This window comes from Hydra viridissima, unplaced genomic scaffold (genome assembly GCF_058129835.1).
Source record: "Hydra viridissima isolate aposymbiotic clone 2 unplaced genomic scaffold, HvirCarnegie_v1 scaffold_7, whole genome shotgun sequence".
Lineage (NCBI taxonomy): Eukaryota > Metazoa > Cnidaria > Hydrozoa > Anthoathecata > Hydridae > Hydra > Hydra viridissima.
Genome location: NW_028324306.1, coordinates 8,603,880 through 8,624,059, shown reverse-complemented (window position 1 = coordinate 8,624,059; position 20,180 = coordinate 8,603,880). Strand labels below are relative to the sequence as shown.

The 20,180-nt window shown below is 27.3% G+C and overlaps 1 protein-coding gene across 4 annotated transcripts; it reads left to right on the top strand.

Moving 5' to 3' along the window:
* Nucleotides 1–46: 46 nt before the first annotated feature.
* On the top strand, nucleotides 47–19,903 carry LOC145183905 (short/branched chain specific acyl-CoA dehydrogenase, mitochondrial-like). Of its 4 annotated transcripts, none has more exons than XM_090093618.1 (12): nucleotides 47–233; nucleotides 4,154–4,265; nucleotides 4,857–4,957; nucleotides 7,311–7,517; nucleotides 11,898–12,089; nucleotides 12,232–12,306; nucleotides 12,670–12,720; nucleotides 12,819–12,911; nucleotides 13,264–13,353; nucleotides 14,674–14,811; nucleotides 19,228–19,327; nucleotides 19,752–19,903. In XM_090093618.1, exons 2-12 carry the CDS (start codon nucleotides 4,250–4,252, stop codon nucleotides 19,814–19,816), a joined length of 1,128 nt encoding a protein of 375 aa, XP_089949744.1. In that variant the 5' UTR covers nucleotides 47–233; nucleotides 4,154–4,249; the 3' UTR covers nucleotides 19,817–19,903. The 4 variants fall into 4 exon arrangements, with proteins under 4 accessions (XP_089949744.1, XP_089949742.1, XP_089949743.1 ...); XM_090093616.1 differs by lacking the exon at nucleotides 47–233 and adding an exon at nucleotides 1,007–1,404; XM_090093617.1 differs by lacking the exon at nucleotides 47–233 and adding an exon at nucleotides 1,213–1,233.
* Nucleotides 19,904–20,180: the final 277 nt, after the last annotated feature.

The following is a 20,180-nucleotide window of genomic DNA, read 5'->3' as shown; positions in this document are numbered from 1 at the left end:
AGGTTGTTTCACTAGAAAATAATCTAGTCATCTATAACTGTAACACACTTAAAATATTTATAGTTTAGATGTCTGACGATAAAATTACAAATCAAAATAAAGGAGTCAAAAAGTACGGCAGAAGAAGAAATACGGATTTATAAAACGATGCAAGAAATTCTTTGGTTTGCGCAAATGTAAAAGTGTGAGTGAGCCAAATTTAGCGCACAACTTTTAAATCATGACATTTTTAGGTATGGACTTTTTTTACGGTTAAAATTAAGCATCGACGTTTTGGTTTTCTGTTAACAACGAATAATAACAAATTAATTACAAATTTACAAACTTCTATATTAGTCATTTTAAATAAATCATGCCTTGATCACATTAGAATTACCGTGCCTAATTTTGCATTCACGTGAATTATAGTTAGCTTATACACGTATTTTTAAATTTTCCTTTGTAAAGCAAAATTTTATTGCATAATTTATAAGTTAAATTGAGAACTTATTTTTATCTTTAAGTTTCTTAACTTAAAAATTCCCTAAAGCAAAAATACATATTTGATCAGTGACGTCAAAGTATTATTTGATCACATCCATATCAATCAAAATATAAAACAAAATGTTTTTGTCCACCTAGCTTGTTGTATTCAACACACCGTGAGCCGATTACATATAGGCGGTTCCACAACAATGATATATTATATATACTAGATGTCTAACTTGCGGGATTTTATTGGACGAAAAGTGAAGCCGCTTTTTTTTGTTTACAAATTAAATCCGCCATTTGTAATAAGGGCAAAAGCTATATCCGACGTGCGAAATAAAAGTTAAAAATGCATGTTTTTGCCCGAATTAGAAATGGCTTGCACCGATTCACTTTTCGGATCGAAGTTAGACATCTAGTATATATAATATATCATTGTTCCACAGTGATGTTGTAAAAAGCGGGAATATCCACGGACGGCTTTTTATCAGAAAAAAAAAAAAATTTTCAAGTTTTCAGACCCTTAAGGAAACACTTTGTCTGAACTGCTTATGTTAAGTAAAATCCTGAAAAAATTACTCCTAATAAAAAATATATATAATGCCCATTTTAAAACTACACATAGATTGCTTTTTGATATTGGTTGTGTGCTTTTATATTTTGAAAATTTTTAAAATCATTATTTTAACTAAATTATATAGCAGCATTTGATTTATCAACGTAGAACCCATTTACTTGGTACTACCTACCTACTGATATATGGAAGTATATATTTGTTAAAGCTTTTATATTTACTATGTACTCTCCAAACGATCAAAAACATTTTTTGGAAATTCAAAAGCCTTGTGAAGTTTCATAATTAAAATATATTTGATTGATTATTTACAAAGCTCAAAAAAAAAAAAAATGATAACTTGTATAGCTTCAATTTTAAAGGTAGGTAACTAGCTTATACTTTATTTGTGTGTATGTGTTTATGTGTCAATATATATATATATGTATATATATATATGTATATATATATATATATATATATATATATATATATATATATATATATATATATATATATATATATATATATATATATATATATATATGAATATATGTATAAATTGAGAAACCTAATATTTAAAAAAGATATTATCTTCAGATCTTCATGGTTTATGAAGGTCTGAAATTATGGGCTATTAGTCTATGAGTTTATGAAGGTCCGAAATTATGGGCTATTAGGCTATGAGCCTAAAAGCCCATGAGTTAATCCTCAAATGGAAATTTATCTTTAAAGTTCAATCCATAGAGCTGATTAAAATTTTTTTTCAACTGTTTATATATATTTTTTCTATCAGTAAAGAAGTAATAAACTCAAGAAAGTAAAAGATCAGATCACTGAAAGAAGAACAAAATATTTCAAAAATCAAGAAAATAAAAATCTTTGTCATTACTTTCTGTTATGTAATATAAATTTTTCTAAAATTGGCTGTTTCCAAACATTTGCTGCAAGAAAATATACACCAAAATCAATTTATCTATCAGAAAAAAATTCTTAAAATGTTTTAATAGAAAACAAGGTTGACAGATTAAAGTAAACACAGCTTTGTTTTAATTAAATTTAGAGAATCTTTAAACTTAAGTAAACAAAAGTAAAAAAATCAAAGTTAATAGCAAATTCATTTTAGATACACATTAGGTTGTCACTTTACATATTGCACTTTGGCATATAGTAAAAATCTTTTGTATTTGTCAAGCTCTCACCCTCCTAGTTTTTTCCTTTTAGTGAATAGTTTTGTGTATAAATATTTCATACTAGAGTTCAGTTTGCCCAACTCAACTGAAGTTATAAATATTTCTAAATTTTTTTGTTGGTGTTGAGGTAGTATAGGCATTATAAATAAACTAATAATATTTTCATTTGAAAAAGTTTAGATTGCTTGAAAATATATACAATAAGCATATAAGCAGATGTTTTTAACATTATAATAGGTTTAAGCTCAATGTTCCAAGTCCTTGGGGACAAGGAGTATTGCCTTTGTGGTAATTATCTATTTGGATTCTAAGACAGTCAAATACAGAAGCGATCTATCACTACTTGCAGAAGTTTTTTTTGATTGTTTCTGAATCCATCTTAAAATTTCTGTTTGTTAGCTTACTAGCTCCATTCTTGATATCAGTTTTTTATGCTACAAGGTAAAAATAAAATGTGCAAACATAGTTGCAAAAGTTCTACTGTGTTAATAGACCATTAAAGTTCTATTGTGCTAATAGGGTCATACAAGATTCACTGTTTTTTCACTGCCAGAGCTTATGCCTCACCTTTTCCTTGTGATAATGATGATTTGTCCATTGATTTGTCTATTGTCCTTAAATGTCTTGTTCTCCATCAATCTTCTATCCCAGAATACTATAATTGTAATCTGCTAAAAATTTGGTCCTAAATTCACTCATAAATACTTTTCTAGGTCACTTGGATTGCTGATGAGTAGGCATCCTGTTTATTTATCTATCAGCACAGGGTCTTTTATTCCTTCAAAAAGTCATTTGCTCATGGAAAAGTTTCACAAACCTAATAATGTAGTGTTGTAATGGTCTAATAGAAATTCAAGCTGTTTTTTTTTACCAAAATGAATATTTTCAAAAGCTGTAAGTGCCATGCAAGTTATTCCATATAAAATGACCCAATTTTTACAAGATCCTGCATGAGCACTTCAGATTTTAATCTTGGGGTGGTCTATATTAATCAGATAAGTAAATTTTGAAAGTTTGAGATCAATATCTTATGTGGCTTTTGAGTTAATTAAAAAAAAGACCATTTTATGTGAAATCTACCCCTTCCAACAAAAACTGTTTAACAAAAAATTGAAAACCTGAAATTTTTTCATAATGCCAGTCTAAACTTGAAAATTTGGTTGCAAAATTGTAGTTTTTTTATGATTTTTAAGAGCAATTTTCAAGAAAAAAAAGATTATTGGTAATGAACCTTTTCAATCAGAGACATAATTTTCCAAAATCTGGCCAGGGTACTTTTTGGTGGCACTTTTGAATAAATAAATTCTCTAGTGTCCTAAAGTTACCCAAAATGTCTATCTAGCATAAGTAGATCTGCATTTAATTTTTAGCCCTTTGAAAACTAGTTTTTAAGAATTATATTATAAAAAAAGAATATTTTCCCAGTGAATTTTTTAAAAGTCTGGTCATAGCAGTTACAAACAGATATTTATGAATTCCAATGCTACTAATGAGTCTCTGCTTGTATTTTTGTTTGTTCCATTGAGATTGAGTGACAACCAAATCCATGGAAATCTAGTGTTTGTATTCAAATTTTTTTATCCTCAGTACTTATTGATAGTTATAAGTAATTTAGCTGCAAGTTAACGTGGTTATCTAATGTTTTTGAAAGTATTAGGATATATCCCAAAACATTCGAAATCATTGAATTATTCCATCAACTTACAGCTAGAGTATATCTTAAGACAATTTGTTTAAGTGATTTTAAGTTTACATTTCACTCTACCCTATTGATTAGAAGAAAAGTAAATATTGGTCAATTGATTACTTTAAAACTCCTTTTAAAAGTTAAAGAAAAGTTTTTTTTTATCCTAAGCAAAAATTAGTAAGATAAATTGTTTTTATTTTTTTATATTATATGTATAATAATGTATATGTTTATAACCTATATGTTTTACAGTATGGTGTGCATAAAAGCGCATTTAGAAATCTGCAGCAAATTTTGCGTTATGAATCCACCAGACCTCCTCTTACTGTATTGTCTCCAGAAGAGTGCATGTTTCAAGAGTCTAGTTAGTATTAAATATTCTTGTTAAATTTGTAATTTAGTTTTAACTTTTTTTTACAATTATCAAAATTTACTAATACTCTCCTTTTCAGTTATGTTGTTATATTAACAATCTAATTTAAATTACATCTTGTGTTTATATATATAAAAACAACTATGCTCAAAGTATAAAGTCAATTTCTTTTTCCCAGATTCATTCATTAAATTAGAAAAGACTATAAGCTTTTTATATGATTAAAAATGAGAATAAAATTTAAAACAAAATAAACATTTTAAAAAATTTTATTGGAAAAATTGTGTCTTCTCACAATTTGGCCAGATTTTTAGCTTTGAGACCTTCTAATATTATTTTTTTTAAAGACCTGCTCATTCAACAACTAATAGTTACCAATATTGGGTTAATTGTTTTTTGATTAACTTATTAAATAAAAGTTTTTAAGTTGCTTTATTTTTATTTATTCTGAATTTTTGGTACAACATTATGAATATACCAAAAACTCTTTCATAAGTATTTAGCATATTTTTGTCAAACTACCTTTAGCTAGTTCGACAATTATTTATCCTGCTTAATTGTATCCTGCTTTTATTTTTATAGCTCGCAAATTTGCGTTAGAAAAAGTAAGACCCTTAGTGAGAGAAATGGATGAAAAGTCTGCCTTAGACCCATCTATTATTAAGGGTTTATTTGAACAAGGGGTATGTTCGTTAATTATCATAAATAACTTTTAGTTTATTTATAACTAAGCTAAGGTAAAAGGGATGTGAAGTTAAAACATTATTTTAAGTGGAAAAAAAAGTTCTTTAATGCACCTGAAATTAAAAAAGATTTTTTTTTTTTGAAGCACCATCATACAGACCACTTTTTTCTTATCATGACAAAGCAAATTTTTCTTTAACATGAACTTCAAAGACTTTATTACTTAATTTTTAGGAAAGTACTGTCATTCAGATTCTTTTAATCAATCAGCAATGACATTATCTACACTTAGATTGCAACATGAGTGACTAATATGAATGATGAGCTTTACATCAGGATAAGTGTTGTTATTATCAAATTCTCAAAGACTATCCTTGACATGACAAACAAGTAATTTCAATAGATAAACAAAAAGGAGAAATTTCACTAACAAGAAAATATCTGAAATTGTAATTTGAAAACTAAGTCTGAATAATTAACAATGTTTAAAAACTTGCAAACTATCTTCTTTCATTTCAATTTCAGTATCAGTATCTCAGTCTCTCCTTTGCTGTAAGCATATGTATACTTTTTGGCAGTATATAACCCAGACTGGCTTTTGCTATAAGCCATTCATTTACTTGCTAATTATTTTGATTTAGTTTGACTTCATTTAGCAATACTAACAGAGCTGATTTTCCTCCAATCAATTGAGGCCAGTCTTGGTAAAATTGTTTACTTGATTTTCAGCCTTAATTTCTCTAGCAATTAAAAAGAATAAAATCAAGAATTGACCTGAAAAAATAGATTTAGTCTTTTTGTTATCTTAAGATGTGCTTTTTTTCCATTAATTGTAATTTTATATTTGCTACAATTTTAATAGAAAGTGAAAATAAGATCAAGAGATAGTATTTTGTCATTAGAATATGCAGGTGTGCAAGTGTTTACTCCATAACCTCACTTTAGGTGAAAAGTGTGAAGGTCTTCTAAAGCTCTGATAAAACCAGTGTTTTCTTTATGATTTACTACTGGAATAAAAACATGTTTATCCCAAACTTCAAATGTTTTGCTTTCAAACCAAATTGAGTAAGTAGATAAATATCAAGCACCTTATGGACCATATGCAATCCAACATTCATAAATGTTTAGAACTTTTTATACCATACTTAACAAAGCTTAAAAACATGGTCTTAACACAAGCTTTACTGTTATTTATATTCAGGATGCTTGGTTCCTCTTTTCATATAAGATTTTTTTCTACTAATTTCATCACATATTCTATTTTTATCAATGTTATTTACATACTGGGTGCCTGACAACCTTGAAAACATTGGATACTTTGATATTTAAGGAGTCATATTTTATGTTAGCTGAAAATTTATTTAAACAATATACAGTACTTTAAATATGAGCATTTTCTTACATTACTATTATATTGAAGTATTATCAATTATATTACATTTTTATCTCTTAGATCATGAGAGTATAGTAAATAAGAAAAATGTTAAGAAAACAAAATTATAATAATTTAGGTGTATTAGGAATATTAGGTGTTTCCCCTGGAATTTCAAAATGAGTGAATGTCCCAAATAAACTCTGCTGCAAGTTATATATCAGTTAGATTATCAAGCTTAGCAAAATGAATTTGCATCAGATCAATTCAAAAATATATAAATTTTTTTCAAATTTCAATTTTAATTGGACTACTCTCTAACTTGATGTGGTTCGCAGTCAAGAAAATATGTTCAAAGTTGCAAGCTTAAATATTGTGTTTTACTGAATGCTCAAGAATTCAAAGTTGTAAAAAAAAAAAAATCATGATAATAAAATGGTGATAAAGGTGTTAAAATAAACATAAGTGTGTCAAACAATGTTTTGTCAAAGTATACTTCCACTCAGCTTCATCAAGTAATAGCACATTATTGAAGTCTGTTGCTAACTTAATAGCACGCTCAGTATACTCATTGGTGACTTTCATGTTTGCTTTTTTTTCTTAGCATTAAGACAGAAAAGACAGAAACCCAATGAATAATAGTATATTTAACTAAAAGTTGGCCAAAAAGTCCATGTCAATCAATTGATTGCACTGTTATAAAAATAATAAAGTTTAAAGTTTTTCTGTATGCTTTGTACCATTAATGCTCTTAATCTTAGTATATTTCTTCAAATATTATTCTAAGTTTAATTTAATGTAACAAAAAAACCATGGTTGTGAGTAAACCATGAGTTATATAAATTAAAATGTTATTACCTAGAAGATAAATCTTTATTTTGATAGTCCTACAGATACATGTAAGTATGTTAGTAGCTATTTAGGTTAGTAGGAGAGAGTAATAGTATCTTTTTATATAAAAATAGTTATTAAATTTTCAGTTCATGGGAATTGAAATTCCTGAAAAGTATGGAGGTAGTGGATCCTCTTTAATGTCTATGGTCACTGTTATTGAAGAGTTGGCTCGTATTGATCCATCTGTTAGTATCATATGCGATGTTCAGAACACACTTGTAAATTCTCTTCTTATACAGTTAGCTACAGAAGATCAGAAAAAGCAGTATTTACCACAGCTTGCCTGTTCAATGGTAAATTATATATCCTTATACTTATGTAAACTGCAGTAGTTAACCAACAAATCCATATATATGTATGAATACTAAAAAAAAGACATCAAAATAACAACATCTTAAATGAATTTTATATACATTGTATTGCTAAAAGATGGGTACTGTTTTGTAATTTTGCTATAAAACTTTTATTTTCATTAACCAACTCACAGTAAGTCAAAATCCAAAAAAACTAGTGTTGTTACCACTTTGAAATTATTCAACTGCGACCAAAATTGACTAATACATTTTGAAAGTCAAATAAAAAGTGATTTAGTCAAAATATTTGAATAAAATTTTTATTCAAATATTTCAACTAAAAAATCGTCAAGCAACATTAAAGTGCTTATTAGAATCATATACTTTAATGTTGCTTGACAATTTACTTTTTAGATGCTATGAAACAAGTAGAACTTTAAGAGAGTAAACAAAAAAGCTAATTGTAATGTAATACTGTTATAATAACTTATGCTGTTGTTACATAAAGAGCATTCTCTTTATTCAATTTTAATTAATCTAATCTCTTAGATGAATTAAAATTGCATAAACAAACAAAAACAGAAATAAAAATCACAAAGTAAAGAAAAAAAATACAGATGGGGATTTTATATCATTTTTCACAACAATTAAAGCAAAAAATTAAAAAAAAAATTTAATAAAAAATGCTGGCGTAGATAAATAAGGGCAGATGAGGCAACTGAACTTTTTTTGGGGTGGCAGGTTTATAAACTTTTTCGCATCTTAACTGAATACCATAACACATTAACTTGACATTTTGTTTTAAAAAATATCAAATGGTTACTATAATGAGAAAAAAGATACATTAATGAAGTGGTGCTACATACAGTAAGCTAAGAGTTAAGTTAAAATGATACAGCAAATTAGGTTCAATGTTTAGATATTTTGGTTGAATTAAAAAACCCGCTGTGAATGATATTCTTATGCATGGCTCAATCCTTATAAATAATTTATCTTTACAACACAAACTACTTATAATATCTTTTATAAGAAGTACTCTTAACTAATTGGTCAGCATCATAGCAATATTAAATATTGATATCATTAAAACAAGTAAAAAAATTGAAATAAAGATGTTGGATGGTTACCCAACTTTTAGTCAATTAGTACGAGACCCATAGTCGATTTAATTGACTATTCCATTTTTCAAAGTTGACTAATTTTGACTTTCGACTAGCCAATTTTTAGTCAATTTAGTCGAAGTTGATAACAACACTACAAAAAACCCTCAAAAAAAATAATTGCTAGGAACTAATAAATTGAGTTGTAATGTAACTAATACCAACAGAAAACTGTAAATAATTGCTTTTTGGTTAATTTTTAAGAATTCTTCAATTTTTGTGCCTTTTCCTGAGACATTATTTTTTATTGTAAAAGTCGCGCACAAAATGTTTGCTTTAGTGTCACTCTTTTAAGGGTGATATAGGTAAAAATAGTTCAAAACTTAATTTGAAGGCATATATTTAAGATATTTGGTAACTAGAAACAATACTTTTGGCACTGTATTTTGATTTTAGATTATCATTCCTAAGATCTTAAAAAAATTTCTTTATACTGAATTTTTTTTATTTCTCTAATCATTGCTTGGTTGAAAAACTAAGAGACTCTACCTTATTTTTTCATTTTCCCATTAATGTATATATTAAAGCAAAAAAAAAAAAAAAAAAATCAGTTGCCCAAACTTGACCTAATTCAATATACAACCTTTTAAAAAAAGTGTAAAATTTCATGTTAATTATTTTTCACACATTTTTCACATATTTTTCACATTACATTAGCACTACAGAGGTAATTTGTCATAACTCAAAAGTCAACATTCAAAAGCTCATGCTTAAACAAATCATTTTAAATTTCAAACCTCAAAAACCAAAAGTTGCATGATCTGATTCTCTACTGCCTGAATTAAATGTTAAAAAATAAAACTTGTGTACAAAATAATAAATAAAAGTTTATTGCTTACATTTATCATGAAAATACATTTAGTTCCTATCATTCAAGAGTTAGGAATTAATCATGATAATTTACTTGAGGCTCTTCTACTTGAGTTTTGAAGATTTGAGGGTCTAGATCATTGAAGTATTGATGAACCTGAAATGATAAATCTCAAGAAACTCTATCAATATTTAATTGTAAATTCAAATCTGAATTACTGAACCTTCTCAAAACTTCTGGAACATGAGCAAACCTGGTTGGATAAAGAAATAACAATTAACAGAAAAGATGTTGCTGCAGGTTCAGGTAGAAAGAACAAGTACTGGGAAGATCTAAGTGAGAGAAGCAAAAGATCTAAGGTAGTAATAAATTAATTGAATTAAATCAAATCAAAAGTAGTTTATTCACTTAAATGTTAAATATTATCTTGTTTAAGGTTACCAAGTTTTCTGAACAGCCTACTGAAGGATTGGCATTAGCTTTAACAAGAATGGCCTTTGGAGATCCAACCAAGAAAGATTTTGTTTTTTTTCTTAAAAAATTCTATAAATCCTGGCAAAGTTAAAAGCATGGAGGTTAGTTTTCCAATAAAAATGAAGATTAAAGATGCCTTAAGCTTTAAATTCAGTGTGATCTTTCCGATGAACAGTATCAAGTTATCAGAAATTCATCCATAATACAGAATGCAAATATTTATCCTTTACTTCGTGAAATTAAGAATGAAAGAAAGAAATGTTATCTTGTGAGTGTAGTTGTGACAGAAGTATCTGCTTTAACTCCTTTGCAGTGTATGTTTATCCATACTCTGAAAAGGATACTAACTTTTACTGAATGCCAAAACTCTATGAGAATATCTGTTGAGAGTGGGGGAAAGTCTGAAAGGGGTACTTCACTTTAAAGGGGATTTTGATGGTGTCTCCAAAGTGTTTATAAACAAAAATATACTGATACAAATATTGACGAGGCCTTTTTCAGACAGCTATTGTTCCATTTAAATTAACCATCATGAAGGAAACAGTATGGTTGAATAAGAAGCCCTCTAGTACACATTATTATAGACTCCTACATCTCCAATATAAAAAAGAAACGAAAGAGTTGATCAGAAATGAAGATGAACATCTTAAAACTGAAATGAATTGACTGGTCGAGTTAGAGGTAAAGTTAGAAGTAGCAGAAGGCAACCCCTGAAAATATTAGTTCCATTAACCACATTAGTTTCAAAAACCACAAATCTGAAAATGGAAAACCACTTCCCCCTGATGTTTCGTCTTTTTTAAGATGTAAAAACAAAATAAAGCTGTTTTTGCTAATAATACTTTTTTCTTTTTTTTGTTTTGGTCATAGATTAGTAAGATAAGATATGGTATTTTGGTTTTTTAAATCCAAATCTTTTATTTTAATTATTATATGTGTGCATTTTGGATTGAGAAATCCAAATTTTTTTGTTTATATTTATCTTTGTGTGCGTAAAAGACTCTAACAAGCATACCAATGTGTAGTATGTGCCTTAGATACACATAAAATTTATTTTTAAAAAATGTGGTATATATTGTATGCATGGTTTTATATGGTATTTGAGATTAAGAAATTCAAATTTTTTATTTCAATAATTGTTTGCATGTATAAATGGCACTGAAACGCGTACAGGCGTGTAATACATGTCTTAGATATGCTTAAAATTTATTTCTAATAACAAATTTAGATTTTCTGACCCAAAAGTAATGGTATTGATGTACCACATATTTATACTTAATGGTTATATAACTTTTGCCCTTTTTTTTACCTTTCTGGCTCACTGTGCAACTGTAGAGCATTTTTTTCATCCTATATTTATGAAGTTTATAAAATCTTAAATCACTTTTTATGTCATTGAAAATCTGCTTGATGAAACATTTGTTTTTGCTCCTATAATTTTTTGGTAGCAGTGTTTTGTATGTGATAACACATCAGCCATAAAAAAGGTTTCTTAACATTTTTAACTATCAGTGTGATATTTCAAACTTTGAAGCCAGTGTTAGTAGCTGCACTAAACATTTGAGAAAAATGTAATCACATTTTTCAAAATACACCAATAAGATTTTATCTCTATTAATACTTTTGCTAAGAAGAATATTATGAAAACATTTTGTATTAAAAAATGTAAGTTTTATCAAAAGACAAGCTAATGTAAGTTTTTACTATAGAAACTGATTTCTTTTGAAATCATCATGTGTTTTACCACTATTTTTTTCATTCCATAAAATTTTGTTCTTATCATGATTTTTATTTATAGGTCTCCTCAGATCTCATTTAGGTTATGAAAGTTTGTAGGGCTAATTTACAATTCTTGTGTCTAGAAATTTTGCAGTAAAATTGAAACATTTCATGAGGCAAGACATTTTGTTTTGCAAATATATGTTATTTTTTCAGGTTGGTTGTTTTAACTTATCTGAAGCTGGATCTGGTAGTGATGCATTTGCAATGAAAGCAACAGCCAAGCAACATGGGGATGATTACATTATAAATGCTAACAAACTTTGGATTTCAAATGCTGAACATGCAGGGTTGTTTTTAGTTTTTGTGAATGCCAAACCTGAGCTAATAAATTCAGATCCCAGCAAGGTAGACAAAATTAAAGTATGAAAAAAAAAAAAGCTAAAAGATTTTTTACAATTGTTTTTTACTTTTAATTGATTTTTAACAAAGTATTTCTATTTTTAATTTTACTATATTTTTTAAATTTTTTTATTGGTATTTTTTTTAGGCATATAAAGGAATAACTTGCTTTTTGGTACCCAAAGGTACTAAAGGCCTGACTGTTGGCAAAAAAGAAGACAAGGCAATAATTACTTATTGAGATTTAAAATAAAAATCTGATTATCAACTGTTATCAACTCTGATTATTAACTGTTAATTAACTTTTTTAATTTTTTTTTTTTAAACTTATATTGAATCTCTGTTACAAAACTATTGTCTTATACTTCAGAGATACTAGCCTAGATATTGAGCAATAAAATACACAATAATAAACTTAATTGCTTTTAAAAGAAAAACATATTTTGTATTTATTTTGTCTTTATTCTAAAAACTTTAAACTATCTATTAAATATTTGTAAATTTAAAAAATATGATAGATTTTTAAAATTCTTAATTCATATACCTTTTTTTTTTTAATTTTTTAATTTTTCAATTTTTTTTACAGCTTGGTATTCGAGCTTCCAGCACATGCCCAGTTGATTACACTGATGTCAGGGTATGTTTATTTTGATTGTAAAAATTTTGATATCACTTAAATAGCATTTTTTAAAGTTCAGTTGAAAGTTGGTATTAAAGCTAAACAACTCCTTATAGGTGCCGAAGAGTAGTATACTAGGTGAGCTTGGTTTTGGTTACAAATATGCAATAGAATGCTTAAATGTTGGTCGAATTGGTATTGGGGCTCAGGTAGGCTAGTTGTTAGTGAAATTTTAGAAAATATCTGCCAACTGATGGTTGATTAATTAAATACTCTACATGCATACACCATTTTTGTTTCTCTTGGTAAATAAAAAAAATAAAAAAGGTTTTAAATTAGTTAATATTAAGGTTTAATATTGAATATACTATCTTTGTGTGAGAATGACATGTTGTAGTTATTCAAGTCATATAGTTTATTGGGTCATATTTCTAAATGGTATAAGTTGCTTTTTTAATGAAATATAATTAAATGATATATTTACCAAACTAAGTTCCTCTATCATTTTTTTTTTCTATTGTCAGATCAATCCTTTGGCATAACTTTTTTTTCTATTATCAGATGATCGGTTTGGCACAAGGAGCAATGGATATAGCTGTCCCATATACAAAAGAGAGGCAACAATTCAAAAAAAAAATCTTTGATTTTCAAGTAAATATTAGTGATAAAATGATAATAATAAAAATATATAAAATGATGCTGTTTCAATATCATTACTTTTATGATTTTGATAAAAACAAGAAAGCAGAAGAATATTACTTAATATATATTATTTAACATTAATTATTTAATATTTTATTTAATATATCTTCTTTAACATATCTTCTTTAATATATATTACTTAATAAAAATTATTTAATATATACTATTTAAAACACAGGGCTTGAATTAAGCATATAGCCATTTCAATCCATGATTACATTTTGCATGTCAGCAATAAGTTTTTTTTTTTTTTTTTTTTTTTTTTTCAGCAATATTTTTTTATTTATTTTGGTAATCATTATTTTCATTTAATATTATTGCTTCAGCAATTCATTAAAAAATTTTTTTTCAAATAAAGAGTGAAACCATTCTATTGTACTGCATTAAATGAGTGAAATATTTTCCGGCAAAAGATCAATTTTATTTCAATTTCATTTCAATTATATTTATTTACAATTTTATTTCAGATATTACTTTTATTAAAAACAATTCTGAAAGGTAAACATTTAAATTAAATAGTTAAGTAATTGAATTAAATTATTTAAAGCTTAAATTGATAATACCAAAATAAAATAATTAAGTTATTTGAAAAGCCTTGTTAAAAGAAGAAACTAATTATAATTGTTTTTAATTAAAATTTAAAGATATATCTATGAAATCTTATTTAAACAATAGATCTCTAAAAGCCCTGTGACTAATATATGCATATGTGTAGTGATAGTGGTTAAATTTAATGCACTTCTGAAAGAAAATTTGTTTAATTTTAAAGTTTTAGTTCATCAATTTTTGGTAAATTTTTTTTTTTTTTTTTTCTTTTTCTTTTTTATGCATCAAGTTTTCATTTTAAAGTTTTCATTGTCAATTCTATATTAATTAAAAACTATTTATAATTGCAAAGAATTATGAAGTGATTATATTAAATAATTTTAATTAATTTTGAAAAAAACTCAACTATTAGAATATTTAATTGCTTGACTGTTTTATTTCAAAGCTGAAAAATGAGTAGATTATTATACTTATTGTATTATAAATTATGTAGGCAAATGTAACTACATAAACTCAATTTTAAAAATTTTATTCCCTTCCATTAAAGAAGGTTAAAGAGTAATAAAGATACAAAAACTTTGGGTGGTTAGATTTTTTTTACATTAATTCAAACCCAGACATAGTTTTTTTTTTCATATTAATTCAAGCCCTGATATAGTTGGCAGTTATCATTAAAAAATTTTTTTTTTTTTAAATGAAGCTTTTCTAGTTCTAATTGTTTAGGGAATGCAACACCAAATATCTGATGCTGCTACCAAGTTAGAGGCAGCTAGACTACTTGTATACAATGCTGCTCGTTTAAAAGAAGCAAATAAAGACTTTATTATGCAAGCAGCAATGGCTAAATACTATTCATCTGAGGTATGAATAATAATGGATATTTGTATGATAAATTCATGTAAAAAGTGTAAATTTTTTAAAAGCTCTCCCAACCAAACAATCAGCAATTTGAACCCAACATAAAAACTTTTGTCAGATTTAAGATGTCCCCTTTAACTTTTAGCAGGAAGTTAGAAAGTTAACAATGCTCTTAAAATATATTTTTCTCTGCAGATTTTTTTGATGGTCAAAAATTAAAGTAGTACCCACTAGAATTTAAAATGTTAAGAAAGATCTAACTTTATCTAACTTTAAATTATCTAACTTTTATTGCTTTGGGATATGGTTCACAAAAGAAATTAAAAATCAGAATTTTATTCAGTCTCTTTTTTTTTCAATATCAAAGTTTTTTCTGTCTGTTTTTTTTTTTTGTTTTTTTTTTGTTTTTTAAATTTATTTCTGCTAATCTGTTTCTATTGGTATTAATTAAAGCTTTTATTTTTTCTTTTTGTTTTTACCGACATAAAACTAAACATAAAACATTTTCACTAGAGGTCAACTCTTTTATTTTGTTAAATGTTGAAATTTTAAGCCAATTTTTTCATCTTACTCATTCAATCAGCATTTTAAAACCCAAAACAGAGTCAGATGGGGAATTCCACAAAAACATAATCCATAAAAAAATTTTTTTATAGATTTTCAAAATTTTCACATTTTGAGAAAAATAAAATGCTAGTGTTTGAAAATATGTAGCTTTTAGTTGAATTCATTTCTTGCATGATTTTTTTACAAAATCTTTCCTCTTAAACTAATGTATTTTATGTGTTTCTCATTAAAGTTTTTTTTTTAATGTATTACATACTTCTTTAATACATGATAAGTTCGCAAAGGATGTCTTACTAATTCTTAGTCATTCATATATAAATCAGACTATGATGTGTACTTTATGTATTACATCCAGCACCAAAAAGTAACAAAAATTAATTATTTCAATTTCAATAAATTTCTTAAGAGAGTTAGAGCAGTTTCCTTTGTTAGTTCACTAAAGGGTATTTGTAATAAAAAAATCATTTCACTAAATACTGTAATTATCAAATAAACTGGTGCCGGATGTAACATTGGAAACGAATAGCTAGAGACAAACAAATGCTCAATATGACTAGTGCGCAAATTACACACTTTAAAGTGAAAGAAATAAAAAGAGTATTGAAGTGGAGACAAGCAAAGAAAGAAAGGGCCTATACGAGTACCCTAAATTTGATTTTGATGAAACTACGAATGTCACTTAGGGACAATCAACTGACACACTCTACACTCCTCAGTCTCTAGATAAAGCTTAAAAATGCACACAAGTCTCTTACAAAATCTCCAAGAAAAAAAAACAACTTGTTTCAGTTATTGCAGAAGCAGAGGGTTTAACTATAAATAATTCAACACAAAAGCATATATCCAAAAGAGCCCTTAGTGATGCAAATAAGAAGACGGTCATTTTAATTTATTGCAGTGACCACTGATATCAGTATTCACCTGAATGCTGATTTCAGTGGACATGTGGAAGTAGAATTATGTTAACATTAAAGCCAATTATGTAATTGTGCAATCAGAGTCTGAGTCAAAACAATATTTAAAAAGGTTCTATGTTGGTTTGATCATTGAAAAAGGTAAACTTGGTTAAATTGATCCTGGGTGGCAGGTTAAATGTGTGCAGCATTATCGCAATATGTTCATACATTTTGTATATCCACAACAGAGCAATATTTCATCATACCCTTCTTCAGGTATAAAAAAAATACTCACATTAGCTAAGATGGTATTTGGTCTAGGAATTAACTCATGCGGTTTTTAATTGAAAATTGAAGGTTTATTTTAAAAACTAAATGGATGAATACATTAATGAAAATAGTGTCCATCGCTAGTCACTACTTTTGCCCATCTTTCCAGCAATTTACGAATTCCGTGTCGAAAAAATGCTTCATCCTTAGAAGTGATCCAATCAGAGACCCATTTTTTGATATTTTCTGAAGAAGTGAAGCGCTGTCCAATCAAATCGTTATTCATGCAATCGAACAAGTAGTAGTCAGAAGGAGCAATGTCCGGAGAATACGGCGGGTGGGGTAACACTTCCCATCCGACATTTTCCAAATAGTTTTTGACAGGTGTTGCGACATGTGGTTGAGCGTTATCATGCTGAAAAATGAGTTTATCATGTCTGTTACCCCAATCTGGTCGTTTTATGACCAGAGCTTGCTTCAAATGCATTAATTGTTGTCGATAACGTTCTCCATTAATAGTTTCACCAGGTGTCAGAAGCTCATGGTACACCACACCTTTCATATCCCACCATATACACAGCATAACCTTTGCACAGTGAATATTCCGTTTGGGTTGTGATGGACCTGGTTCACCTGGCTTTACCCAGGCCTTTTTTCGTTTAGGATTCTCATAATAAATCCATTTCTCATCACCAGTACTGATTCGATGCAAAAATCCCTTTCTTTTCTGTCTTTCAAGCAGCAATTCACAAATGGTCTTTCTTCTTTCCACGTCTCTGTCTTTCAATTCATGTGGAACCTAATGAGACATTTTTTGAATCTTACCCATGGCTTTGAGGCGTCTGGAAACTGTTGATTGTTCAACTCCTAACGATTTTGCAAGGTCCTCTTGCGTTTGACAAGAATCCTGATCGAGCAATGCTGCCAATTCTGCATCTTCAAATTTTTTCGGCTGTCCTGGTCGCTCTTGGTCTTCCAAACAAAAATCACCACTTTTAAACCGTGCAAACCACTTCTGACACGTTCGCTCAGCTAGAGCATGGTCACCATAAACTTCAACCAAAAAACGATGACTTTCGGTAGCACTTTTCTTCATGTTAAAGTAATGAAGAAGAATCCCCCGCAAACACTTTATCAGGAACAAAAATCGACATTATCAGTTAAATTAAAAATAGTGTTGTTTACGCTTAAATAAAATGATTTATAATGAAAATGATGCGCAATAACAGTGATCTTCGCACGCATGCGTGGCTAAACGAAACGCTTAAACAATAAGCTAGTTTCGTAATCCCTTGTCAAACCGCACGAATTAATTCCTAGACCAAATATGTTCTGTTCATCACTTTGCAGACGATATAATTATTTAATTATGTAATTATTAATTATGTAATTGATTAAGTATAAAATTAAATGTAATCAAATTCTTTTTTTTGTTGCCACTTAAATAATTGATTACTTATGGGTACCCATAATATGTAAAAATTTATTATTAGCAGGTTTTTATCAGATATTAGCATTATTCATCCTCAAATGTTACATCTGGCACCAAAGTGTTTTACAACAAAACAAAAAAACATTCAAATAAACAATTTTTTGAGTTATATCCGGCACTAACAAGTTAAGGGTTGCCCTTTGTAAATAAATACACCAATTGAATTGCAAATTTAGAAAAGAGTATTTTATATATTAATACATATTTGCTTAAAAAAATAAGGAAATAGTAACTCATAACAGATATGTTTTAATTGGTAAAGTTCAATTTATTGGCACATCCGGTGCCAAGGACTTGTCCAGATAATTATTACTTTTCTTTTTTAAAAACCCCTAAAAAAAAACTTTTGTTGTGAGTTTTTTCTATTCCTGATTATTCTATACTGGTTTTCAAAAAAAAGATTAGCACTTCAGAAATTTTTTGGTTTGATTTTTCTAAACATCATTAAAAGGTTTTTTTTTTGGTTGATAGAAAAAAAATTCTCTAGAACTTTATGCGACTCCTAAGTTCACAAATTTCTCTTTTTTTTTATAATTTGAGTTTTATATTTTATATAAATAGCCTTATTTAACAATTTGAGTTTTAAAGGTGGAAGTTTAAATATAAGGATTTATTGTTTCAAGCCAAATATCAATAAAAAATTATTTCTATAGGTTGTTTAAAAAATATATTTTGCTAATATAAGTCATAAAATTATTTCTACATCTTTGTTATCATCTTCAATTTCTTCAATAACCATATCTGATGGAGTGACATTAGGAGTTTCAGTTCATCAGCCACAAACAGAATTTCTCTAACTTTACAAAAAAGATTTAAGCTCTGTTAAATTCTATTCTTAAACCTGCTATTTTAAAGTATTTTATCAAGTGATGTTAATCTGTTTTCTCTGTAAAAAGTTGTATAAAAATCTAAATCTTCATGATTTAAACCATATATATGGATCTTTTAAAATCTTTTTGAGGATTAAAAATCTAAGATACAAAAAAAGTTCAACAAACAAACTAATTAAGTGACAGATTAAGTGGATTGAAAGATAACTCTAGTCTTAGCAATACAGAAATTGCAAGTAAATATTTGTGAATTACATACTCTCGAATCCTTACAGAAATTTGTTATATTTTTTAAATATAATTATGTATTCTTAATTGTTTTTTACTAAAATTATTAGGGGTAAAAGACTTTGCATTTTTTTAGGTGGCTACTCTAGTTACAAGCAAATGTATTGAATGGATGGGTGGTGTTGGCTTCAGCAAAAATTACCCTATTGAAAAGTTTTACAGAGACTGTAAAATAGGTACACAAATAACTTATAATCATAGATCCAGATAAATTATTGTGATTTTATGAAACTTTTGAAAAAATAAATTCACTTTACGGGCTTGATAGTTTATTGCCTTGAAATTTACATAACAAAAAAAAGGACTTATCCTTAAAAGTAATTCCTGTTTTTTATCTTGAATATAAAGTAATTATGTAGAGTACAATAGTTAATAATTACTTCATTGTTTTTCTATGTTTCTATAACAAAGTATATACTTGGAATAAATTTTTCAATTTTCAAACACTTATAGTGAATAAGTTTAGAAATTTATTGTTTTTTATTTTTAACTTTAACAATCTATTTGAATGTTTCTTAAAGATAAATAGGTAAAAGTTTTTTAGTCCATAGAAAGCACTAGGATTGCAATTCTTCAGTTTACACTTGGTTTCTTTTTCAGGTTGCATATATGAAGGTACCAGCAACATTCAGCTTAACACTATAGCTAAATTGATGCCATACTAATTGTCTTTTTCAGCTTTTATAAAATATATTTTTCTTGTCTTTTATAAAGTTTTTATGGTAAAAATGATTAAGAAGCATTTTTGTTTTAACTTTGAAGTAAATTTTTCTTGAAATAACTATTGAAAATTTTTGAACAAGCTTGTTTAAAAACTATAATGACAATATGATTGCAAATGATAAATCTTACTAGTTGTTCATACATCTCAGTTTTTGGATTTTATCAATGGTTGATTTTTTTTTTACACTGAAGATTATTTATAATTGGCTCATGTTAATGATTCATTAGTTTTTTGATATTTATTCACAATGTTAGTTTATTATGATCATTTGTCAAATGTCATCATTATTTTAAGAGCAAAAATTT